The sequence below is a fragment of the Cyclopterus lumpus genome, chromosome 14 (assembly GCF_009769545.1).
Source record: "Cyclopterus lumpus isolate fCycLum1 chromosome 14, fCycLum1.pri, whole genome shotgun sequence".
Taxonomy (NCBI): Eukaryota; Metazoa; Chordata; class Actinopteri; order Perciformes; family Cyclopteridae; genus Cyclopterus; species Cyclopterus lumpus.
In genome coordinates, this window is record NC_046979.1 from 20,143,692 (window position 1) to 20,166,986 (window position 23,295).

A 23,295-nucleotide genomic window follows, 5' to 3' on the forward strand; every position below is an offset into this window, starting at 1 on the left:
TCATGTTGGTGAGGTATAACTCTCTCTCTCTCTCTCTCTCTCTCTCTCTCTCTCTCTCTATATATATATATATACATATATATGTATATATATATATATATATATATATATATATATATACATACATATATATACTAATTTTATATTTAGCTGGACATAAGGACAATTATTACATCTTGTTTTTTTTTACATCTTGTATTTCTATACTGCCTCTTGGACAGCCCGACATCCTGTTTTAGCATACATCACATTAATGAGGTGACATGCTCTCAACAATCAGCTTCTTTAAGTTTAACATTCATCTTGCATTGCAAATCAGGCGAGAAGAAAGGAAGATGTGCTCTTAAACCACCCAGGACACATACTCTTTCTAAATGCAAACTCGGCCCAGTATCCTGCTGACTGGATGAGGTTAAAACAACTACAGGTTGATGAAGCATTCGGCCCACTATTATTGTTTTGTGCCAGAACATGCTTATTCCATTTTCATTTTCACAAGGCCATATTTATTTTTCTGTCTTTTAGTAAGGCAGTGATTGTGCACAACGATTTGGTTTTTAACTGAAAAAACACTCCAATTTGCTTTTCATATAGCAGGGCCATATAATTGTTTATATACTATTTATTTAAATCAATTCCATTCAGTTATATATCACAATTTTTTAAAATTGATTTGCTTCAAGAGCGGTTAATAAAGTACCCTTTGAGGTACCTTAGAGCTGCTTTTGAATCAGGTATGAACACAATCAAACAAACTTTTTTACAGTAAACTGACGCTTCCTGCCGGGCGGCATTCAACAGCAGTTTGTGAGCGCACCAATTCATATTTTTTTTGGTTTGGAGTATCCATCCAACCCACGCTGCACCTGCCTGAGACATTTGACTGCTAACAAATACTCAAATACATTAAGTCAAATGTCAAAATAAAACTGCTGTTATTGGGCTTTCGTTGCTGGCCACCGTGGAGGCATCTATTGACAAGAAATAGTGACGTGTTTGAAAGTTTTCAGTGCCTTTTTTTAATGGGAGCTTGGAAAAGTTCTGATGATTTATAAAATTTTATAGCAATTTTGATAACATCGCCAAGATTTACTTTACTTCCAGAGAAACACAGTTCAACTACCCGGAGCCTACTTTTTCATTTAATGAGATATGAAAATGATAACGCTACAAGGTGGGTTATTGCAAGTAAACTAATACTCTCATATGGGTGAGGAGGAAAAGAGTAAGGCTACATCCACACTAATACGTTTATGTTTAATAACGGGTTTTAAAATGAAAACAATCTCCGTCCACAAGGGCGTTTCAGCATCGTTTACAAAATGATTTTGGCCATATTAGCCCATGACTATTCATGTACACTGGGCATGTGGGTGCCGGTGTAAACAGGAAGTAGATTTACTTGCTTAGTTACAGAAAATACGATAGTATTGTAGTACTCTTTAATAATAAAAGGCAGTGCTTGATACGTAAGATCTTCCTCTATAATCTTCCTCTTTACACTCACACAGAGTGTTTTCAGTTTTCTTTCCAGTTACAAGAATGCAGAGAGATTATGGGTCAATACATTTGGTCAACACACGTTTCACATTTTCGTTGTTGTTTGTTCACACTCGTAGCTCTGCGGTGTGGCTGAAGTCCCTGGAGAGCATTTATGCTTTTCTTCATTTACAGTTTCTGTGTGGACGTCACAATAGTTGTGCAGAACAAAATGAGCATTAAAAAGAAAAGAGAAGTTCTCCCTTTTGTGCCCATAATCTTCCTCAAAGCTGCAAACCTGGGACTTTAGCGGTCCGCTCTGTAGGGCTGATGACACCGCTGGACACGCTGCTTGCTAATCGCTCCAATAACAGCTGCTGCTTCTGCAAGTCGGTAGAAATACAAAATACAGAATTTAACTGCACAACAGCCACTAGACGAGACAACAAGGCCAGTGACCCTTGTAATCCGTTATCCACGTTGGAATGAATCACTGATAGACCTGGCTGTTTGTTATCTTCTATAAAAGGTTCACGTGATAGTAGTTTGAAGAATCAGGGAAGGACACAACGGGACGGCGAAAACCCAATCAAATAGCAAATGTCTACGTAATCGTTTCCAAATTCATGAGGTTACGCTTGAGGTTACGTAATGGAGGGACAGGGAGCTATACTTTCATCCATAGGAAGGGCTAGAGGGCAGACTGGAGATAGCCACCTGTCAAAAGCAATTCAGGGATGGAACGCAGTCAAAAATGACATTGTTGATGTCAACGAGGGCCAAATCACTGACTGAAGAACAGAGATCCACATGAAAATATGTTCATCCCAGTGGCACCCTGGAGTTTTCAAAGTTATCCGGCCTCTGGAGCTTTTTCAAACTTCTCCTAAACCTCCGGATTACTGTAGACGCTCAGTATAAACTAGGAAAAACATATGCGTCTTGGAATGGAAACTGTCAGGATGTAGCCTAAGATGCAATAGTCACAGACTTCAGAGTACATTTGGTGTAATGTAGAAATGCATTCAGCTTTTTAAATAGGGTTGCAAATTGGCAACCCTATTTAGACAAGCAGCCCATCCCCCATTTAACACCGTGTAGATTCACCCATTTTATCCAGATAAAAGGTTTCAGTCTGATCTCCATGGGCAGAGAGGTGTAAACAATTAGGCCAATCACATGCTGATGCCTGCCAGTATTATCATGGTAATGACACCGGGAGTTTACTTCACCCCACTGGTCCACTTGACAAAACAAAAGGCCAGAGTGGGTAACGCATCAATTACGTACCTGGATATCTTGTTAGCATTCAAAGCAACCAGCATTAGCGAAGCATCAGCAGAAGCATCCTCTGTAGTAGATATGTAACCCTTGATAACAGCAACCAGTTCAGCTCGCTGTTTATAGTCTTTGAGTACTTAAGTAAATCATACAAGTAAATATGAAGGGTCTTTTAGGGCCGGTTTATGATACATCACTGTTATAAATATTATCTTACAGTCGATGTATTGAAAAGACAGGTTATCATACGTCCTTGTGCAAGTACCGCAATGGTTTAAAGTAAGCTGTGTGCAGTTCCAACATGCAAGACAGCCAACTTAAACACCCTAAACTCTGTATGATAGTTACACATCCTGCCTAGTAAATGGCAGTCTCGCTGGGGAAAACCAACCTCAATATCTCTGTTTTGGATTTGCTTTTTCCCTTCATCTCATGAGCAGGAAATGAACATGTGATGTACAGCTGTGGAATGTAACTAAGTACTATAACTTAAAGGTGCTCAATACAGACTTCAGAGACTTTCTTTTGCCTCTACACAGGTGTCAACATGGTGACAGCTGAGCCAGCGGCTATAATCTAATGGTGCTAACATAGCTAACTGTCCAAACAACAACATTACCAACCACGCTAACAGTGCAAACAACATCAATAGAACAAACAGTAAAAACAACAGCAACGGTGCTAACAGCGCTTAGAGTGCTAACAGCGCTTAGAGTGCTAACAGCGCTTAGAGTGCTAACAGCGCTTAGAGTGCGAACAGCGCTTAGAGTGCAAACAACATCAACGGCAAAAATATTTACCTTAGTTGGAACCACTACGCTTCTGCGAGGACTCCGTCTGTCAGGATAGCATTATCAGCTGGAACCGGGTACGTAAACAAAGTCGGGAAAAGCTCGCATTACATCCGACACAGAAAGGGAGTGACTTAATTCTCTGCTCAGGTAAACATTCCTCCTCTACACCTTTACAGTGTGAACAGTTGTTTGCTGCTATATTAATTATATATATGTTTTACTTAACACCTTTAAGTACCGTAGTTTGGGATTCTATCTTATATTTTCACCACTTAATTTTAGAGATGGCGATATTGTGCTTTATACTATACTATATTAATTTAACAGCTATACTTATTAGTTACTTCATACAGCAATATTGCATGTATAAATCCTGTGATACGCTACAATGCTATGGATTAAAAAATGGTAAAAGTTGTTGAAATAATCTCTACCTTCATCAACTACGGCATTAACAATGCTTGATACACATGAAGGCAGCAGTAATTCTGATACAATAATATAATATATATGATAATATAATAACACTGTGTCACTTGTGATGCTGTGCATTCTGCTGATATCACCTCTAATTCAAATCAATTCAGTTTATTTTGTATAGCCCAATATCACAAATTACAAATTTGCCTCAGAGGGCTTTACAATCTGTACACATACGACATCCCTGTCCCAGGACCTCACCTCTGTGTTTTTACACAACTTCAATGTTGAATGCAGGACTTGTACTATAGTAATAGATTTTCTTTATTTTGTACTTTACACAGATGTTCTCAATTTGGTAAAATAAAGAAGTAAATAGACAAAAGGAGCTGAGTTAGCCCATCGCGTTGGTAAAAAAAAAACTAGGGAAGAAAATATCTGCATCATAAGTAGAAGTGCATGCTATTTATCAACAGAACAACATGGAGTCGGCTTTACAGCTAATCAGATTTTCTTTATGGCAGGCAACATTCAAAATGGAGTATCAGGGCACAATAAGGTTGCTAAGATAAGTGTGTTATCTATTGCTTTAAACTTGCTAAAACCTGTCCATATAATTTGATCGTGAACGTTCCACCACTGAACTCTAACGCTGTACTTTGACTCTAGTTTTCTGTCTCGTACAACTGGCTTTGCAGAACGTGGAAATCACACGTTGCAAAAGAATGTCCTGCAGCACTCTGCGGGAGTCTGTCAAGACACTATGCATGGTGGAGGGGCGGGGCGGGGGGAGGAGTTAGGTAGGTCTCAGATAACAATACTGGTGTAGTGTTGAGTGCGGGGCAGCCCTTCCATCACAGCTGCTGCCTGTTGCTGTCCTTTCCCTCCTTTACAGCGTAAGAACCCTGTGGAGACGACTGCGACAACTGTAAAATGCTTCCTTTGACTCATAATGCACATGTTTGGTTTAATAAAAGAATAAATGGAGTTGTCTTAGGGTTTACTGGAACCGAGACGTTGCCATAATCCTCAGGGGAGGGTGACCTCATCCAAAGCCTCTTTGACCGAGGAGGGCAACTTTTTCATTTATCTTCTTCACTCTCTCTCTTACACACACACACACACACACACACACACACACACACGCCCGCACACATACACGCATGCATGCATTCACGCACGCAGGCACGCATACATACATGCACGCACGCACATATTTGCAAATGGTCAGTGGCTGCTGGTCAAAGAACAGGTGGGACTCGGCAGCCATTGGTCACAGTGGAGCATGTGCTGCAGGCAGGTAAGCACAGATATGACCGTGAGTGGATCAGCTGGTTGTAAGGAGAATCTGACTCTCTCTCTCTCTCTCTCTATCGCTCTCTCTCTCTCTCTCTCTCTCTCTCTCTCTCTCTCTCTCTCTCTCTCTCTCTCTCTCTCTCTCTCTCTCTCTCTCTCTCTAAGTGGATTTCTATGCAGCAAATGCAGCCTTCCCATATGGAGCAGCGGGTAAAGCCAGATTACACTCGTATGTGTGAGAGGGGCTCCAGAACCACCAGAGTTCACAGCAGGAACCAACACAAGCATGACGGACACACGTTATAGTTCGGCGCTTTAGTGTAGCACATTAGTGATCTCCATCATTTTGTCGTTATTAATTAGAAATGTAACCATTCATAATATGAAGTTACTAAACGTGCAGCATTGATCTTTTTGTAAACAGGCTATATACAGGATCGGGTGCATTTCGATTGCCTCTCAACGGCTCTCAACATGGCAACGAGCTTGCGACTCGCGCTAACAGTGCAAACTACTGCAAAAAAGCTAAAAGCGCTAACAATGTTTACCACCACGCCATTATCAGCTGTAACCGCCGTATGAGAGCAGTGCAGAGCAGCGGCTAGTCAGTGGGGCACGGTCACGTGCACAAACATGCACTTCAAGACACGTGCGGCCAGGCTATGTCAACAAAGCTCAGAGAAATTCGGATTACAACACATAAAGAGGGACATGACTTAATTCTCTGCTCAGGTAGACATCACTATATGTTTATGGTTGCATGTTGAAGTGTCCTTGAGCAAGACACTGAAGCCCACTGCTCCTTAATAACCAAGCATGGGTCAAATGCAGAGAATAATTTCCCCAATAAAGGGATCAATACAGGATACATTATTATTATTATTATTATTATTATTATTATTATTTACGTAAGCATGAATTGTTTGATGCCATATTAATGCTCTGAATCTTGTATGTTCAGTACTATGTGGCAATGGAAATGTGATCAGAGATGTGTCTCTCTTTCTCTCTCCCTCTCTCTATATATAGATAATAATATAAATAAATAATGTGAGTCATATAGTTGTCCACCCAGCAGCCAACAAAGTGTTGCAGTGTAAAGAGGGGAGTGCCCATGACCTGCTGTGAACACAGGCATTTACATATGAGAGAGGGCGGAGGCTTGCCCAGTTGCAACGCTGCCTAATAAGCTCAGTAACAATAAACCTCCATCGGCTTTAACCATTGATTAGCCAACGACTGACACAACAAAAACAAGTCCCACAAAGACAAGTGATGCTCGCTCTGAAGGAGGTCCATTTTATGTATAGAAAGGACTGCATTGTGGGGTCATATCTTCTTCTCTCATGTAAGGTGGCAATTGAATGGAACTAATCTGTGTTTGCAAACAATGAAATGAAACAATGGGATGGCCGAGAAGTCAAAGGCCCCGAGACAAAGACGAGGAGGCATGATGAGATATGACTGATGATCTCTGACACAGTGGCTCGGGTGGCAGAAGAGGCCCTCTGAATCACTTCCATTGCAGGCCATATGCAAGGGATCGGAGGGGCTGCCGTCGCTGGCCCTCCCCCCACTATCTACTTCCTGTTTTTCATGGTTGTCTGCTGGCTTCTGCCTATACAATACCAGCTGTGTCTGGAGACATTCCCGCTCATACTATGCTGCTTCCCTCATAAAACCCAGAATGTGGGCCAAAGGAAACTATATAAACAGAGTGGTATATAGGGGGATCACGTCAATCCTCTCTGCTGGATCATAGGAGGTCTGCTACCAGGAGGCTGTTCCACTGAGGGCCTTTCTGCAAGGGTTTAGGCTGCCGAGTAGTTCCGGGACAGTTTTTTTAATTTTTCATCAGGTTTCACACTGGAAAAAGTGGGAAACAACTTGAAACCATGTGATACAAAATATGTATTTGCAGAGGCGCAATGTGATTACGTGTCAGTCATTTTATCTGCTACATATTTTAAAATCTGCAATTTACTGCATGAAAAACACAAACACATTTTGACTGCCGGCCCAAAGAAAAAAAGTACATTCATTCAAGTACTGTAATTGAGAACCATCTTAAAGTACTTGCCCTCTCCTTCACTTTTCATTGGGACAGATTACACATTGTACTCCTTCTACATTTATAGCACAGCTATCAACACTTTGCAGATTAAGATTTTACACACAAAGCATAAAATCAGTTCTTAAATGATAGCGCATTGTTATAGATTAAACTAAGTTAGCTCTGCCTAAACCAAATATTACAATACAGTACTGCAGTAAATACTTCAATGACAATGATGATGACTATTATTATATTACAATACAGTACTGCAGTAAATACTTCAATGACAATGATGATGACTATAGAACACTGACCAGGGCCATTTTGCACAAAAGTCCCTTTTACTCTATTATTCAAGTGGATGATCTGAATACATATTCCACCACTGCATGCATTAAGTGCATGCTTTATTAGTGCATTGTACTTACTTGGTCTTCATCCACACATACTTCCACCTAACACAATATGGCAGCTGAATAATATAAGTCATCACAATTTATTATTGGAAACATGAAAAGAGTCATTCATCTTACGACTGTGCAAGTCAATCACAATTGTTGTTGTGTTGAAAACATTTGCACACATGTATTTTATAATTGTCCATTTTATTTTGTTTTTTATGCCTCAATGATTGGTGGAGAAACAGATGTTATAAAATCAAAACGCTTATAAAACGCCTGCATCTAAACATTTCTGCATGACTGAAACCCATTTTGTAGAAGTAAAAGTGATCCTACAGTGACCTCTCGTGGTAGAAGTGAGACAGTCAGTCAGTATCAGCTTCGTATGCAGAGGGTGCAGGTTCAGACCAACAGCAGCCGTGTTGTCTAGATGACCTTGGTGATGATGAGCTTGCTGCAGCCATCCCACTGACACTCATCAGAATGTGTCACAGGTCCACAGGCATCTCCACAGTACGAGTGTGAATTCTGGTTCACACACAAAGCTCCAGCTCCCTTCAACACACCTGCTGCAGGGCCAATGGAAGGCCTGGAGATATACCGTGTGTTTGTGATCCAATGCTTGAAGCAAAGTAGTTTCATATTTATTCTGTCACAAAATGTGCTCCAGTTTGGTTTTTAGCTCTATAAAGCCAGTATGAAACTACCCTGTTGATGAGTAAAACATTGCATTTAATGTGATTACAGCCAACACAAAGATGTAATCATCACATTCTCGATAACTGCTGGATTCATGAGAAATTAAGATACAAGGGGAAATACTGGTTTGCTGGAAAAGCTTTAATACTATAGGTTACCCATTCCCAAAGTGTGGTTCAGGACCCACAGGTGGGTCGAAGGAGATTTAATTTAGTAAATAAATTAGTAGAATTCCTCTCGTCATTTATTGAGCGTTTATATCTGCACTGCACCTTTGAGCCACATGATGGAGCCTGAACGTCCATATTGTTCTTATAATAGTTGCCTACTTATAACTTTGACTCTAACATAAAAGGCTAGTTTTATTACCAACACTAGCATAGCGTTAACTCCACCTAAATACTTTAATCTTTTAAATAAAAGCATGTCTAGTATTTAACATGCGTGTACGTTTTCAACAACACATCTCAAACGTACAGGAATGGCAGTAAAGATGGTCAGGAGGGGTGATGGTTTGTCATTTTTTAAAAGTGAGTCCCCAGAAAACAAGTTTGGAAACGCCTCTTTTTGGGTAACCCTCTTTTTTTCTTTTGTCTCCTCATGGAAGTCAAAGGTCAGGCTACTGAAAGAAGCTTGCTGTCTTTTCACCTCATTATCCCAATTATGTCTTTAAAAAGTGACGCTATAAATAATCCTGTGGCGCTAGGATGGGGGCTTATCTCCTTTTTTCTGGAGAAGCAGTGGGTGGGGATTTGCTCCCATGTCTGTTGAAGGATTTCAAATTGTTCTTAATTTAGTTTCCCCCTGTGTCTTTGTACTCCAAACCACAGCCCCAACTGGAGTGGACTGTTTATCCCTTTTTCAAGAAGAATTACACGACACAGAATGGGGTAAGAATTTAAATGATGGAACAATACAGTGAAGACGTGGAGATTCTGTGACAAAAATAGAACATATTTACAGAAGATGTATTGTAAATATTCTATTTTATCGAGAGTATGAGACAATAAACAAAGACATAAGTCTGGTTGACATAAGTCTGGTTGTCTGGGTGACAAAGAATGCACCATGAAATTAATCTTGTGACTCAGCCACCAAACGTGTCTTTTCTGCCTGCAGGTGGAAACAAGCCTCACACCCCAGCCACATGCTTTATTACTCACTGACAGGTAGACCGAAGGTGATAAGGATCAGAGTTTCCAGCCGGAGCTGGACCTTGCTCCCCGTTAGAGTCTTTTACAGGCTCAGGTGGAGCCCTGCTGCTCACCTGCTGATTCAGGAAATGAAGCTCTGATCCATTCCACACACCGGCGGCGGGAGCTCTCATGCAGTAAGTTTGCTTAAACTGAAGATGTTGTTGCTTTTGAGGAATATTTGGTCACGAAGGTCGGGATTTTCATCCACAGAGACCATTAGTGAGAGTCAACGCTGGTAAGTATGGAGACGCTGTGAAATCTGAGTGCAGAGAAGAAGAACACTGCATCATATAGGCCATTAATTTTGTGTGAATGAAGTATGGATGGAGGTAGAAACCTCTGACCAGTTCCCTTCGTGAAAGAACAGAATTATGAAACAAGCTTGTAGATTTCATACAAATAGAAACATCTTCAGGTCATATCAGATATTATCTAGAAAAGGGAACAACTCTCCCTCAAAGCTAAAGTCAAGTTAAGCTGCTAACTGAGGACACTTCTCTCGATGTTTTCTACGGTCACTTTCACAGACGTTCACCGCCCACTTCAGATGGTCCTCCAGCTCAACATGTGCATATAAGTGTGTGGTATCTGTTTGTGCAGTTATTATCTGAAGCCTTTCTCTGAACATTGAGCGTTCTCACAGCTGTGTCTCTTCCGTCTTTTCAGGACAACAACACTAGCATGACTGTTCCCTGGAAATCAAGGCCCGACCTCTTCCGCATCGGGTTCTTACTGTGTGCAACTGGAGGTCAGCGCTCACCTTTCAAATATTTGTCTGCGGTTTGTAAAAACATGGACAGAATTTAGCGGGAACAAATAAACGCGTATTTCTTTCTGGATTCTTGCAATCTATCAAACAAATACTTTTTCCTCATTTCCACACAGTGTTCATGACAATTCAATGTATATGTTTCATTTAACATTCTTGGGGTCCTTAAAAACTAACAGCAGACCACAGAGATAAATGGCCTTACAGGAGGACTAGATTACACTTTAATGATCCCTGTGGGGAAATTAAATTGCTTTAATCACTTATATCCACTCCTGATACAGAGAGAATTAACTGAACCGACAACTGCAAGTGTGACTTCAGCAGTACGATTGTTTTAGATGTAACCTGAACAGGTTTTGTCCTTCCTGAGCATTTGCTTCCCACGTTTATGTGAATGGCTTTTAAAGGACTCGGTGAATGGAGTCAAAACTGTAGGGCGAAGCTCTTCACCATCAGGGAGAAATACTTTCTGAACACCACATCAGGTACCGCAGCTTTTCTGGGTGCTCCTATAGAAATTAATTATTACCCTCGGCGGTGCCTTGAAGAAAAAAACAAACCAAACTGTCGCGAGTCTAATCAGTCCTAATCAAAATGTAAACTGCCTTGGCCAGAGCAGCGTTCCTTCGGCTTCCTCGGAGGGACGCAAAAACCCGAAGAACACGTCCAAAGAAACATGCTCAGACTCCCGCCTCGGCTTTGAGGCTCGACACGTGAGGGATCAGGCCAGCTTGATGTTGTGTTTGAGTTTCAGTCTTGTCAAGAACCAACAAAACATATATCACAACCTTTGTAGTGTTCACGTTCCTTAAACAAACTCAAACATGTCTCAGGCACTGACTTGCACAAAGAGGGCCATGTGGCTGCATAACCAGCGGGCCTTTGAGATAAGCTCAGCCAATGTTGCCGGACTTTTTTTTTTTTTTTGTGACAGACTTCTTCAGAGTAAATTTAGTTTAAAAATAAAGATAGCTGAGTTTAGCTTTATGAATATGAAAAAATGTTTTTTGAGCTTCACTTTGGTTCTTCAGAAAAGTCACAGAGACATCAATATTCTTTTTCCGGTCATCATTTAAACCCAATACACGTCTTTAAGTAGTTCCTTCATACAAAAAGAGGTCACGGTGGCAAGATGCCCCTAAAGAGTCCTGTGCCAGAACAACACGATTCAAAGACCTTCTAAACTCGGTCTCATTCCTGCCGGACATGTTGTCTCTTTCATATCCAGCGTTGTCGGGACAGTTCCAGCTCGAGCCGCTGAATTCAACAGTGCTCCAAGGCTCTGATGCGCGATTCAACGCCACTGTGCAAGGAAAATGGACGATCATGACCTGGGGAGTCGGAGGGTTCATGGTCCTCAATTTCCCGATCACCGGTAACGTAACCTCGTCCTCAGAGCAGTTCTCCGCCAAGTTCTGCTTCAGTGGTGACACCAGTTGTGTGGAGTTCACCATCCATAACGTCACCCGCAGTGCTGAGGCCGGCCCGGTCGTTTGCAGGGTGCTGGGGGATTATGGATCAAAGACGGCACAGCTAAACGTGGAAGGTAGGGTCGTCATCAGGCAGCACCTTTATGTTGTTCAGTACCCGGTTTGGTACTGTCCTTTGACCTCTCAATGCGGTCAGATTACCTTCAGGTAATCTCTCTGTGAAACATCTGGGCTCCAATCTGGCTGTGAATGGATATTGATTATTTAAGGGATGGAGCTCTATCTCATGCGGCTGATTAGGACCTCAATGATTTCAGACAGTCTCCTCGCATGTAGCAAAACCTACACCCAAAGCTAACAAACTCACCCAATAGAGCTGCCAGTTTAGCACGTTGGTTTGCTTTTCTACCAAAGGATGAGATTCAGAGCATTACACTCAGCAAACAATTGTTGATGTCAAGACATAGTGTGGTAATGTCTACCTGAGCAGATAATTAAGTCACTCTTCCTCTGTGTGTGTGTGCTGTATTCTGAGTTTCTATCTGCTTTAATCATATAGTTGAGCCGACCATGCGGGTCCCTCTGCACTGCTTTCAAAAGGAGGTTATAGTTGTTGTCCTGCCAGAAGCCTCCGTCAGCACTTTTGCCGTTGTTTACATTGCTAGCTGCTAGCCGCCCGGCTCAGCCAGCTCCATTTTGATTTTTCAAATTTGCCCCTGTGTGTCCATTCTTACAGCTAACCGTGTTTTTGATCTGACTTTGAGATCACTGAACTTTCTGAAACTATTAACGATGACTCAATGAGCCAAGTCATTGCTGCTGTACAGAAGTTTTGTTTACAATAAGAAAGTAATAGAATATCTACAGACTTACCCTTTAGACTGCCAGTCTAAGAATATATGATGTAAGATTATTTATTCATCTTATTTTTCAGCCCTTTACTATCACTTCCCAGTGTTAGAATGGAGCAGTGAGGCCAACCAACACTACATGTTCTCATCCCTCACCGACCACGGCTCCTAAAGGCACGATGTGTCCCCGACTTGACCTCTCCTCTGTCCCCGTCTTTATTTCTCAGAGAGCGGTATGGTCAACATCAAGGGGGGGAATGTAACGGTGGTGCAGGACCAGCAGGTGGAGTTCCAGTGTGTAACATCCGCTTGGTTCCCCACCGCTACTGTCAGCTGGACCCGAAACGGCCAAGCTGTGAACAGCAGCCTGTACAACACCAGCAGCATGGTCGATGGGGAGACCTTCAACTCCACCAGCGTCCTGAGGTTCCAGGCTGTCAGCAACGCCACGGTGGAGTGTCGGGCGACTGTGCTGTCACTCACGAGCCCGCAATCCAGCTCCGTCTTCCTGGTCGTTGGTGAGAAGATCTTCCACAACTTTCTTCTCTCAATGAAGAAAGTTCTCTCAGCTGCTTTGTTAGTTTCCCATTAAACGCAAGTGTAGGATGAGAAAGAGTTCAGTAAGACCAGGTCTACTGCTACACCATAAGGGCAGTGTGGGGCAGCATTTGGGCACAGCTGTGCTTTGAGCTACATGCTCACATGCTCACAATGACAATTGTCCCATGCTGATGTTTACCATGTTAGTGTAGCATGTTAATATTTGCTAATTAGCATTGCCAACTTCAAAGCCAGCATGGCTAAAGACTAAACCACTCAAATTGAGACCATGTCATGACCAAGACCATAGTGTACCTGAGACCGAGACAAGACCAAGACCTAAAGGGGTTGAGACCGAATCATGACCAAGACCAGTGTGAGTCCCACGCTGCATGACACACTTACAATAAGATTGTTGCCATGTGCTGTGTACCGTGTTTCTATAAGTGCACCATGACAAAGGTCCTGATAAAATAATAACATGTCATTGTAGTGTATTCCATGTGTTGGAATGTGCCTTTGTTTCCTATGAGCACTCACAGTAGTGATGGAAACTAATAAATCAGAAAATGCAAAGGCAGTTTAGTGGAATCCCCACAGTTGTGGTCTTGAAATAAAACCCCGAAATAGACCCTCTCTACTCCCCTGCTGCCCCTGTTACTGAAGAATAATCTGATGAAACTAGTTTTTTTAATTGAATAAAGTAAAAATCCTTTGACAGCAACAACCCAGAGTGTACAGTTTCAATCAGAGTCTGCACACTGATAACATTGAGAAGCAGCGTGACGAGTCAATAGTCATTTCTGACACCCTGCAACCTGCATGTTGCAGGGGAAAGAGAAATCTTACGAAAAACCTATTGTATTTGGACACATCATAACAAAACCTATTGAAGGTAATAGCTTAATAAAATGTGCTTCTTTCCTCCTTTTGGGTGTGGTCGGATTTTGCAATCTGACCGTTTTATTTGACAATAATAGGCTGTTAAGCCGCTTGTCCTCTCTGCAATAGTTCCCAAGCCTCCTGACTGGACCGTGCTGATAGCTGTGGTCGTGTCCATCGGAGGTTTCGCTCTGCTGGTTTTGCTCATCATCGGAATCATCTTCTGCTGCAAGTGCAGGGAAAAAAAGCGTAAGGCCCTCATTTAACTTACATTGTTCACGTATGCACAATCAAACCACTCACAGCAAACCACTCTTCAGCAAAAAGTGATGCATTTCTCATTCACATGGACTAATTCGCTACCTTACGATCCTCCCCAGAACGCAACTACCAGGATGAGATGAGGTAGGAGTCCGCCCGATATGATCAATATTGTGTCAAAACTTTCTTTAATCGACTTCACAGCCTGTGCTTCTACATGTTACCACGTAAAACCTTCTGTTTGTTTGTGGCTGAAGAGCGAGGACGGACAGCGAGATAAGCGGTGGTCAAGAGAATGCAGGATACGTGTCGGAGGATCAAACCAGTAAGCCATGTTCAGTGCACATGTACACAAACACATGACAATCTTTAACAAATGGGCCCTCTATCGCCATATGCTACCCAGCTTTACTCAGCCGGCATCTGGTATGTGGCACAGTAAAGTCGCAGCCCTTCTCTCGTCTCCGTTCAGGTGTCGCTCCCAGCAAACTTACTGACAGCGGCTTTTCTCAGGCAAGCGGCTCCGAAGTTCATGAGGTAAGGTTGTTCAGTGGCACACGATAAGCAATAGAAAATGGTGAACAATGTTAGGTCATGGGGGCGAGAAGAAAGACGTACCCCTCTGTTATAGATGTTACATTTGGTGGGGAGGAAACAAAGAGTTAAGCTGTGAGAACTGACCTCTTCCATGTGTGTTTGGCTTAGGGACTGTACACAAATTACATGGGTAGTTTGACTTTTCTTTCTTTTTTGCTAATTGCTAATTTCCTCTTATTTGGCCATTGGTGGTCAAATTATACCCTACATATATTACTGTTTAAATGAGATAAAGTCATCTTGAAATCGTTATGCGTTGCTTTTTTTAGTTATTAACTATCTAACGAGTTGTAGGAACCCAGTGCTATATTCAGAGATATCAGGGGGAGGGGGTTGCAGTTAAAAGCAGGATCCAAGTAAAACTATTGATAAGGCTGAGAATTTTGAAAACTGAATTACAGGTTTTAATCCCCTTTCCTGCCCTAGTAATTTTCACACAGTGATCATCATTTCCATGTTTACCATCTTACTTTAGTGCGTTAACATACTAATATTAAACAAACACAACCAAAATAGACATTGTGACTCATCCATTTTCTTTAGATTTTTGTTGGATATTTCACATGAAACAACATACTTCATACATTTTTCTCAGTAAATCGAGTTTTGGGAGAAACACTCAAAAGGGATCCTTCCCCTATGCTGTATGCTTCTGTATGTGAGAGGTGGTGATTTATATAGATATCTTAACATGGCTCTTAGAAATGAAAAAGAGAAATTACCAGCCATGTGCATTTATTATCTCTAATTATAATGATGCTAATCATTTTAAGTGGCATTCATCAGGCATGGCACAGTACATATGGATAATTAATTGCTTGATTCAACAAATTTCAGTGATGAATGAGGTACCTCATAAAAAAATACAGTATATTATTCAAATCCACAATTACAGCCTATTAATTCCAAAGTGATTGCCTTTCAAGTGGAGCAATATAGTTGCACAGTTTGTGTTCGATAAACTTTGATTTAAAATTGCAAGGAGGGAAAAGATATATAAATGCACAGTGCCTCTGCTATATATTTGAGAGGCTAATTAGATGCATTACTGATGTCAAATGTGTGTTGCTTTTGATTTTTTAGGTGGCTGTGAACACTAACCAGGCAGGACATGTCTACAGTGGTGCCCCCATCACTGTGGGTGAATCCGGAGTCAGGAAACACAGACATGTCACCATTGTGTAAGAACAGGAAGAGGACCATAACTTGTAAGAGACTTTTGGAACAGACTTGCACAGCACCTTGAAGCTTCGCTGGTTTTGCTCCCCAAACATTGGAGAAAGGTGAGAAGAAGGACTGAATCTGCCCAGACCAACAACCTGTTGGCAGGAGACATGTATATATGTCTCCTGCCAGCAGCTTGAATTGTAGGATATGTATTCCTCCTCAGCAGCATCATCACAGACCAGATGAGGGCCTTTAACACTTAAACCACTGGAGCAGGGGTTGAGGTTCTAACAGCTCTACCTTCTTGGTTGTTCCCATGCGTGGTTGACTTTTTTTTTTTAGCCGTATTTTTGTTACATTGCTATGGCAATTTATATTAAGCCATATATTTGTATTTATGAGTTATATAAGTCAAATCACATATTCAAAAGGGACCATTATAAACCTACTTTGTTCTCTAAGTGTCTTCAAAATGTAATCCTCCCTAAATGAAATGCTTCTCTGCTCGAGGGCCTATTTTTAAGACGTGATGAAATAACCAATAAACCCTTTCACATACAGTGTTTGAAATAGTCCCCATGAAGAACATTTGACATGTATGAATTGTTAATGTGTCTTAAAATGTGTTTGCAATTTATTAAAGGTACTCAAAATGGAATTCAGAGCATATCTATTGTCTCCAAACAACTTTTTGGGGTTTTCCGACCACTCTAAGCGCTTTTAACATTATAGCATCATTCACCATTAAACACATTGAACATATTTTCAATTTACATATTTAAATATTCATACCGATTCACTGCCAGCACAGCCAGTGCGGAGTGTCTTCCTAACGCCTAGCGGAACCGGGGATCGAACCACCGATCCTCTGACTGAGGGGTGACCTTGCTCTACCACTGACCTGCAGTCACCCCAACAGTGCAAATGTTGGAAACAGTGCTGATGCAAATCTGAGGGGTAACCGGACGCCATGGATCAGGGCGGCGTTACCAGCGGTTACCAATGTATGAGCGCAGTGCAGAGCGGCGGCCATTAGCTAGCCAGTGGGGCACAACAGAAAAAAATCATGTTCCCAGATCTACTGTAGTTGAATACATATGAGCTGCGTCCACCTTACTTTATTTTTCTCACTATGACTTAAGTTTTCTAAAGTGCCAAAGCTACACTTTTCTATTGCAACACGAAAGACGTGAAGTCAGCAGAGTTCCAATGGAGGCTCTGACTTGAATTTCTCTGAACAAAATAAACAAACTTGTGAATTTAATCAGAAGATGTTCTTACACTACTTACTGTTGAATGAATAAACATACTCATCTATATACTGAAGGATGATTTACAAGCGTTAAATGATCAGATTTCCAATGGAAGTTGGATTTTCTTTTCAGATTTTCTTTCTTTTTTTCACCTGATTTACTTGATTATTTTCTTCTTTGGGACAATATTCAAATAACACAAGAACAACTGGAACCCGAAGACGGATGCAGTTGGTGATCCAGGGTCGAAGAGTTTGGCAATCACTGATCCAGAGCGTATCTCATGTAAATGCATTCTGTTCTCTTCTGTGTAATGACAGTCAGTTTCAATCTGACCAGTCAGCATGGTTTTTGCGCTGCTGAGTCAGCTGAACCCCAATGAGCTTTACTTGGCCAGGATACAAATTACTGGACTTGTTGGCCAGGATGCACCGGCAAGGAGCAAGCTCACCCGAGTTGAGCTTTGGGATCAGATGCAAGCCAGCAATGGCATCTCTTACAGTGGATCAATTAGGTGATAGCATGATGTTCACTGTGCAGTGGCAGGTTACGCATCAGGCCAGTTAATTAGGTGTTTAATTCAATTGGTTGATTGGTGATTCGATTTAATGTTATCTTTTCATCAAATAGCCACCACTAATGGACATTTTGAGTGTCTACCCCTTGGTTATAAGTTTCAGCCACTACACAAGTTGTAGCAGCCTTGAGGCTTGAGTCAGCAGATTCCCAGGTGTCATCCCCATTTGTACATTTGTCCAAGGCTCACAGAGGGACATGGACACATCTATTCTTGGTAGTCCAACGATGGTGATCAGATGGATGCTTAAAGGTCATTAATTCAATGAGAATCAGTTTGATTTAATTAGGATTTTATTCATGATGAATTATCCAATTGTGTAAGGATGACTATATATTGAAACCGACAAAAATAGTTGTATGGGCTTAAGATAGTTTTTTTTGCTATTTTTGTGTGTGTGATTATTATACCCTTGATTTACTTAAACCTGCATTATCACTTATTTTGGCCACTTGGGGGCAGCAGAACCAGGCTGGAAAACATTTACATATTATAACTTGGTAAGATTAATGGCTAACTCGTTAGCATCACATGGTTAATTATAAAGATACAGAGCAACTATGTATTTGGAGTTATGTTTTTAGCCACCTGGTGAATGTAAGTCAAAGATTCACTCTCTTTTAGCTCTGCTTTGGTCTCCACCAACTAGAGAGAAAAGAAATCCGGCTTTTTTAGCCGCTAAATTATCCATGATGTTTGTCTCTCTGCTGTTTGGTGCTGAACAGTAGGGTAGTTTATTTATTTTAGAAAACAGCGTCCTGCTGTATCTAGTAAGCCGAACACTAAAGTGAGCTAAGGCTCTATCTTGGCCCCTTTCACCGCTACACAGCATCCCGGATGAGTGGCAGGAAAAGGATGGATCCAGGAACTTACCATCATTCAGTGTACAGATGTAAGCATAATATCGGTTTTGCGCCTCTGTGTCTGGACAAATGATGGGAGTGATGCACATTAGAGTGCTGCTGTGTCAGCCTGACATGCTGAGGATATTCTTCTTCACTGGGATGAAGCTCTTCTCTTACAGCACGCAATGAGAACCATTTAAGTCAGAGAAACTAATTGATGTCTATTTATGTTTCTATAGTACAAACGGGATGAATGGCATTAACATGAAAGATCCTTTAACATCATATTATCTCTACTGAAATTACTTCAGGTCAAACAATAGCTTTTTTTGTCGTGTTGATGTTAATATTATTTACGGCACTATAATGTAATCATGCTTTGAGCAGGAAAAAAACGTTCTTGGCTCTCCTAAATACAAATATAACTGAAGTAGCAGGCTGGCAGTAGCTGAAAGAGTTAATAAAACAACTAATTCAATTAAATTCAGTTTATTTTGTATAGCCCAATATCACAAATTACAAATTTGCCTCAGAGGGCTTTACAATCTGAACACATACGACATCCCTGACCTTTGACTTCACATCGAATCAGGAAAAACTCCCTAAAAATAACCTTTCACAGGGAAAAAAGGGAAGAAACATTCAGGAGAGCAACAGAGGAGGATCCCTCTCCCCGGATGAACAGATGCAATAGATGTCATGTGTACAGAATGAACAGCATTACAGAGTTACATAAACACATTACATGAATATGACAATGTATGAATGGAACTCCAATCCATGAAACAGAAGGAGGTAGAGAGGAGGGGGGGCGGGGTGATCAGCAGGGCCAACGCAAGGCCGGCTCACCAGGTATCAGACACCTCCAGGTCCAATGGACCCTATGAGACGTGAAGTCACAACGACTCCGGGGAGGAAGCAGAGTTAATAAGGTGCAATGGAGAGATGTAAATTCATCCATAAGGAGAGAGAGAAGAGGAGAGAGGTGCTCAGTGTATCCTAAAACATCCCCCAGCAGCCTATAAGCCTATAGCAGCATATCAAGGAGCTCGACCAGGGCAAACCTGATTCAGCCCTAACTATAACCACTATCAAACAGGAAAGTCTTAAGTCTATTCTTGAATGAGGTGACTGTGTCTGCCTCCCGGACTGAAAGTGGAAGCTGGTTCCATAAAAGAGGAGCTTGATAACTGAAGGCTTTAAGAGACTTATTAGAGCAGCCTGATAATAAGGAGTTGCAGTAATCTAATCTGGAAGTAACAAACGCGTGAACCAGCTTTTCTGCATCTTTTTGAGACAAGATGTGCCTGATTTTTGAAATGTTACGTAGATGAAAAAATGCAATCCTTGAGATTTGCTTAACGTGGGAGTTAAAGGACAAGTCTCGGTCAAAGATAACGCCGAGATTCTTTACAGTGGTGTTGGATGCCAGGGAAATGCCATCTACAGAAACCACATCACCAGATAATTGATCTCTGAGGTGTTCAGGGCCCAGTAAAATAACTTCAGTTTTGTCTGAGTTTAACATCAGGAAGTTGCAGGTCATCCATGTTTTTATGTCTTTAAGACATTCTTGAATTTTAGCGAGCTGGTTGTTCTCCTCTGGTTTGATCGATAGATATAATTGAGTATCATCTGCATAGCAATGAAAGTTCATGGAGTGTTTCCTGATAATGTTGCCCAAAGGAAGCATATATATATAAGGTAAATAAAATTGGTCCAAGCACAGAACCTCTTGGAACTCCGTGATTAACGTTGGTGGTCATTGAGGCTTCATCGTTTACAAATACAAATTGAGATCGATCCGATAAATAGGATTTAAACCAACTTAGTGCGGTACCTGAAAAGCCAATTGACTGATCAAATCTCTGTAATAGGATGTCATGATCAATGGTGTCGAACGCAGCCCTAAGGTCTAACAAGACCAGTACAGAGATGAGTCCCCTATCTGATGCAATTAGGAGGTCATTTGTAATTTTCACCAGTGCTGTCTCTGTGCTGTGGTGTTTTCTAAATCCTGACTGAAACTCCTCAAATAAACTATTATGATGTAGAAAGTTGCCCTCGATGGACTGGCGGCCTGTCCAGGGTGTCCCCTGCCTTCGCCCTATGTCAGCTGGGATAGGCTCCAGCGCCCCCGCGACCCTAATGAGGATAAGCGGTATTGAAAATGGATGGATGGATGGATGTAGAAAGTCACACAACTGATTTGCAACTACTTTCTCAAGGATCTTAGAGAGGAAGGGAAAGTTAGAGATTGGTCTGTAGTTAGCCAACACCTCTGGATTAAGAGTGGGCTTTTTTAGGAGAGGTTTAATTACAGCTACTTTGAAGGAATGTGGTACATGGCCTGTTAGCAAAGACACATTAACAATATCCAGCAGAGAGGTGCCAATCAAAGGCAACACGTCTTTAAGCAGCCTCGTTGGGATGGGATCTAAGACACAGGTAGACGGTTTAGAAGTAGAAACCGTTGAGGACAATTGGTCTAGGTTAATGGGAGAAAAGCTATCCAAATATACACCAGGGCATACAGCCGTTTCCAAGGCCACTCCTCTTGATGACAGATCAGCAGTGGTTGAGGGCAAGAGATCATCAATCTTGCCTCTAATAGTTAAAATCTTTTCATTGAAGAAGTTCATGAAGTCATTACTACTGAGGTCTATTGGAATACACGGCTCCACAGAGCTGTGACTCTCTGTCAGCCTGGCTACAGTGCTAAAGAGAACCCTGGGGTTGTTCTTATTTTTTCTCTATTACTGATGAGTAATAGGCTGCTCTGGCATTACGGAGAGCCTTTTTATATGTTTTAAGGCTGTCTCGCCAAACTAAGCGTGATTCTTCCAGATTGGTGGAACGCCATATGCTTTCGAGCTTTCGTGAAATTTGCTTTAGGTCGCGGGTCTGAGGGTTATACCAGGGAGCAAACCTCCTTTGCCTCACTGTCTTTTTCTTCAGTGGGGCTATCGAGTCTAGTGTCACTCAGTGAGCCTGTAGCACTATCGACAATATGATCAATCTGGGACGGACTAAAGTTAGCACAGGAGTCCTCCGTCACATTGAGACGTGGTATTGAATCAAATGCAGAAGGAATCGCTTCTTTAAATTTAGCTACAGCACTGTCAGTTAGACATCTGGTGTAGAAACTTTTGACTAACGGTGTATACTCCGGGAGTATAAACTCAAAAGTTATGAGGTAATGGTCTGACAGAAGAGGGTTCTGTGAGAAGACCTCCAAATGCTCAATGTCAATGCCACATGCAAGAACAAGGTTGAGGGTGTGGCCAAAGCAGTGAGTGGGTTTCTGTACTCTCTGACAGAAGCCAATCGAGTCCAACAATGAGATAAATGCAGTACTAAGGCAATCATTATCAATATCCACATGAATATTAAAATCTCCTACAATAATAACCTTATCAGTTTTAAGGACTAAAGTTGATAAAAACTCTGAAAATTTAGATATAAATTCTGAATATGGACCTGGTGGCCGTTACAGTATAACAAATATAATTGGCTGTAATGTTTTACAGGTTGGATGTGAAAGACTAAGAACAAGGCTTTCAAATGAGTTGTAGTTTAATTTAGGTTTAGGATTCATTAATAGGCTTGACTCAAAGATGGCTGCTACTCCACCTCCTCGGCCGGTGCCTCGAGGAATGTGAGTATTAATATCACTTGGAGGAGTTGATTCATTTAGGCTGACATATTCTTCATGGCTCAGCCAGGTTTCAGTAAGACACAATGAATCAATGTGATTGTCTGATATTAAATCATTTACTAATACAGCTTTAGATGACAGAGATCTAATATTTAGGAGTCCACATTTAATTATCCTGTTTTGTTGCACTGTTGCACTAGTGTTGTTAACCTTTATGAGGTTATTTTGTATGACTCCTCTTCTGGTTACTTTTGATTTAATTAATTTAAGTGGCCGTGGGACAGACACAGTCTCTATAGAGTTAAGGTCTAATAAAATGAATGAATAGAGCTGTGGTAATGACTATTGATAAGCCATATATAGTGTGGCTTGTCAAGTCATGCTGGCTTTCAGGGCCCTTCCCTAAGCAGTTTTATCCTTACATGAGGAATATCTGGCAAATTAATCTCTCAAATCAGCCCTCAATCACCAAATTGGCTCTGTGCAGTGAGCCGGGATGACACGCGTGCCTCCTGCTGGCATGAGCCACAGCCTGTACTGTCAGAACATAATGCAAAGGAAAAGTGCTGTTGGTTGACCAGACTATGTATTATAATGAATTATAATATTGGCCGCTACTAATGCTTAAAACAGCAGTTGCACCTATAAATACCACATCTCTGTTCATCATTTCGTTGTGCCGGACTTCTGTTCTTCCTTCATGTTTGATTATCAACCTTTATCTGAATTTGTTCTCATCTTTTGATTCATACATTTATAAGTATATAGGGTTTTATTTTGTAGTATCTCGGTCATAAATGGCACTAAGCTGCAATGATTTCAAGGAAAAAAGGCAACAGA

At 41.4% G+C, this 23,295-nt stretch overlaps 1 protein-coding gene across 1 annotated transcript; it reads left to right on the forward strand.

Moving 5' to 3' along the window:
- Positions 1-9,311: 9,311 nt before the first annotated feature.
- igsf5a (immunoglobulin superfamily, member 5a) lies at positions 9,312-16,140 on the forward strand. The gene is made up of 10 exons (XM_034550552.1): positions 9,312-9,316; positions 9,546-9,606; positions 10,289-10,370; positions 11,623-11,940; positions 12,903-13,193; positions 14,227-14,346; positions 14,478-14,502; positions 14,616-14,683; positions 14,831-14,895; positions 16,039-16,140. The coding sequence occupies exons 1-10, from the start codon at positions 9,312-9,314 to the stop codon at positions 16,138-16,140; spliced, it is 1,137 nt and encodes a 378-aa protein (XP_034406443.1).
- Positions 16,141-23,295: the final 7,155 nt, after the last annotated feature.

Bases quoted from the DNA above. Each gene is read 5' to 3' on its own strand.
- igsf5a (XM_034550552.1), top strand. The intron at 10,371-11,622 runs GTCAGCGCTCAC...TTTCATATCCAG, and splicing joins CTTACTGTGTGCAACTGGAG to CGTTGTCGGGACAGTTCCAG. The intron at 13,194-14,226 runs GTGAGAAGATCT...TCTCTGCAATAG, and splicing joins CTCCGTCTTCCTGGTCGTTG to TTCCCAAGCCTCCTGACTGG.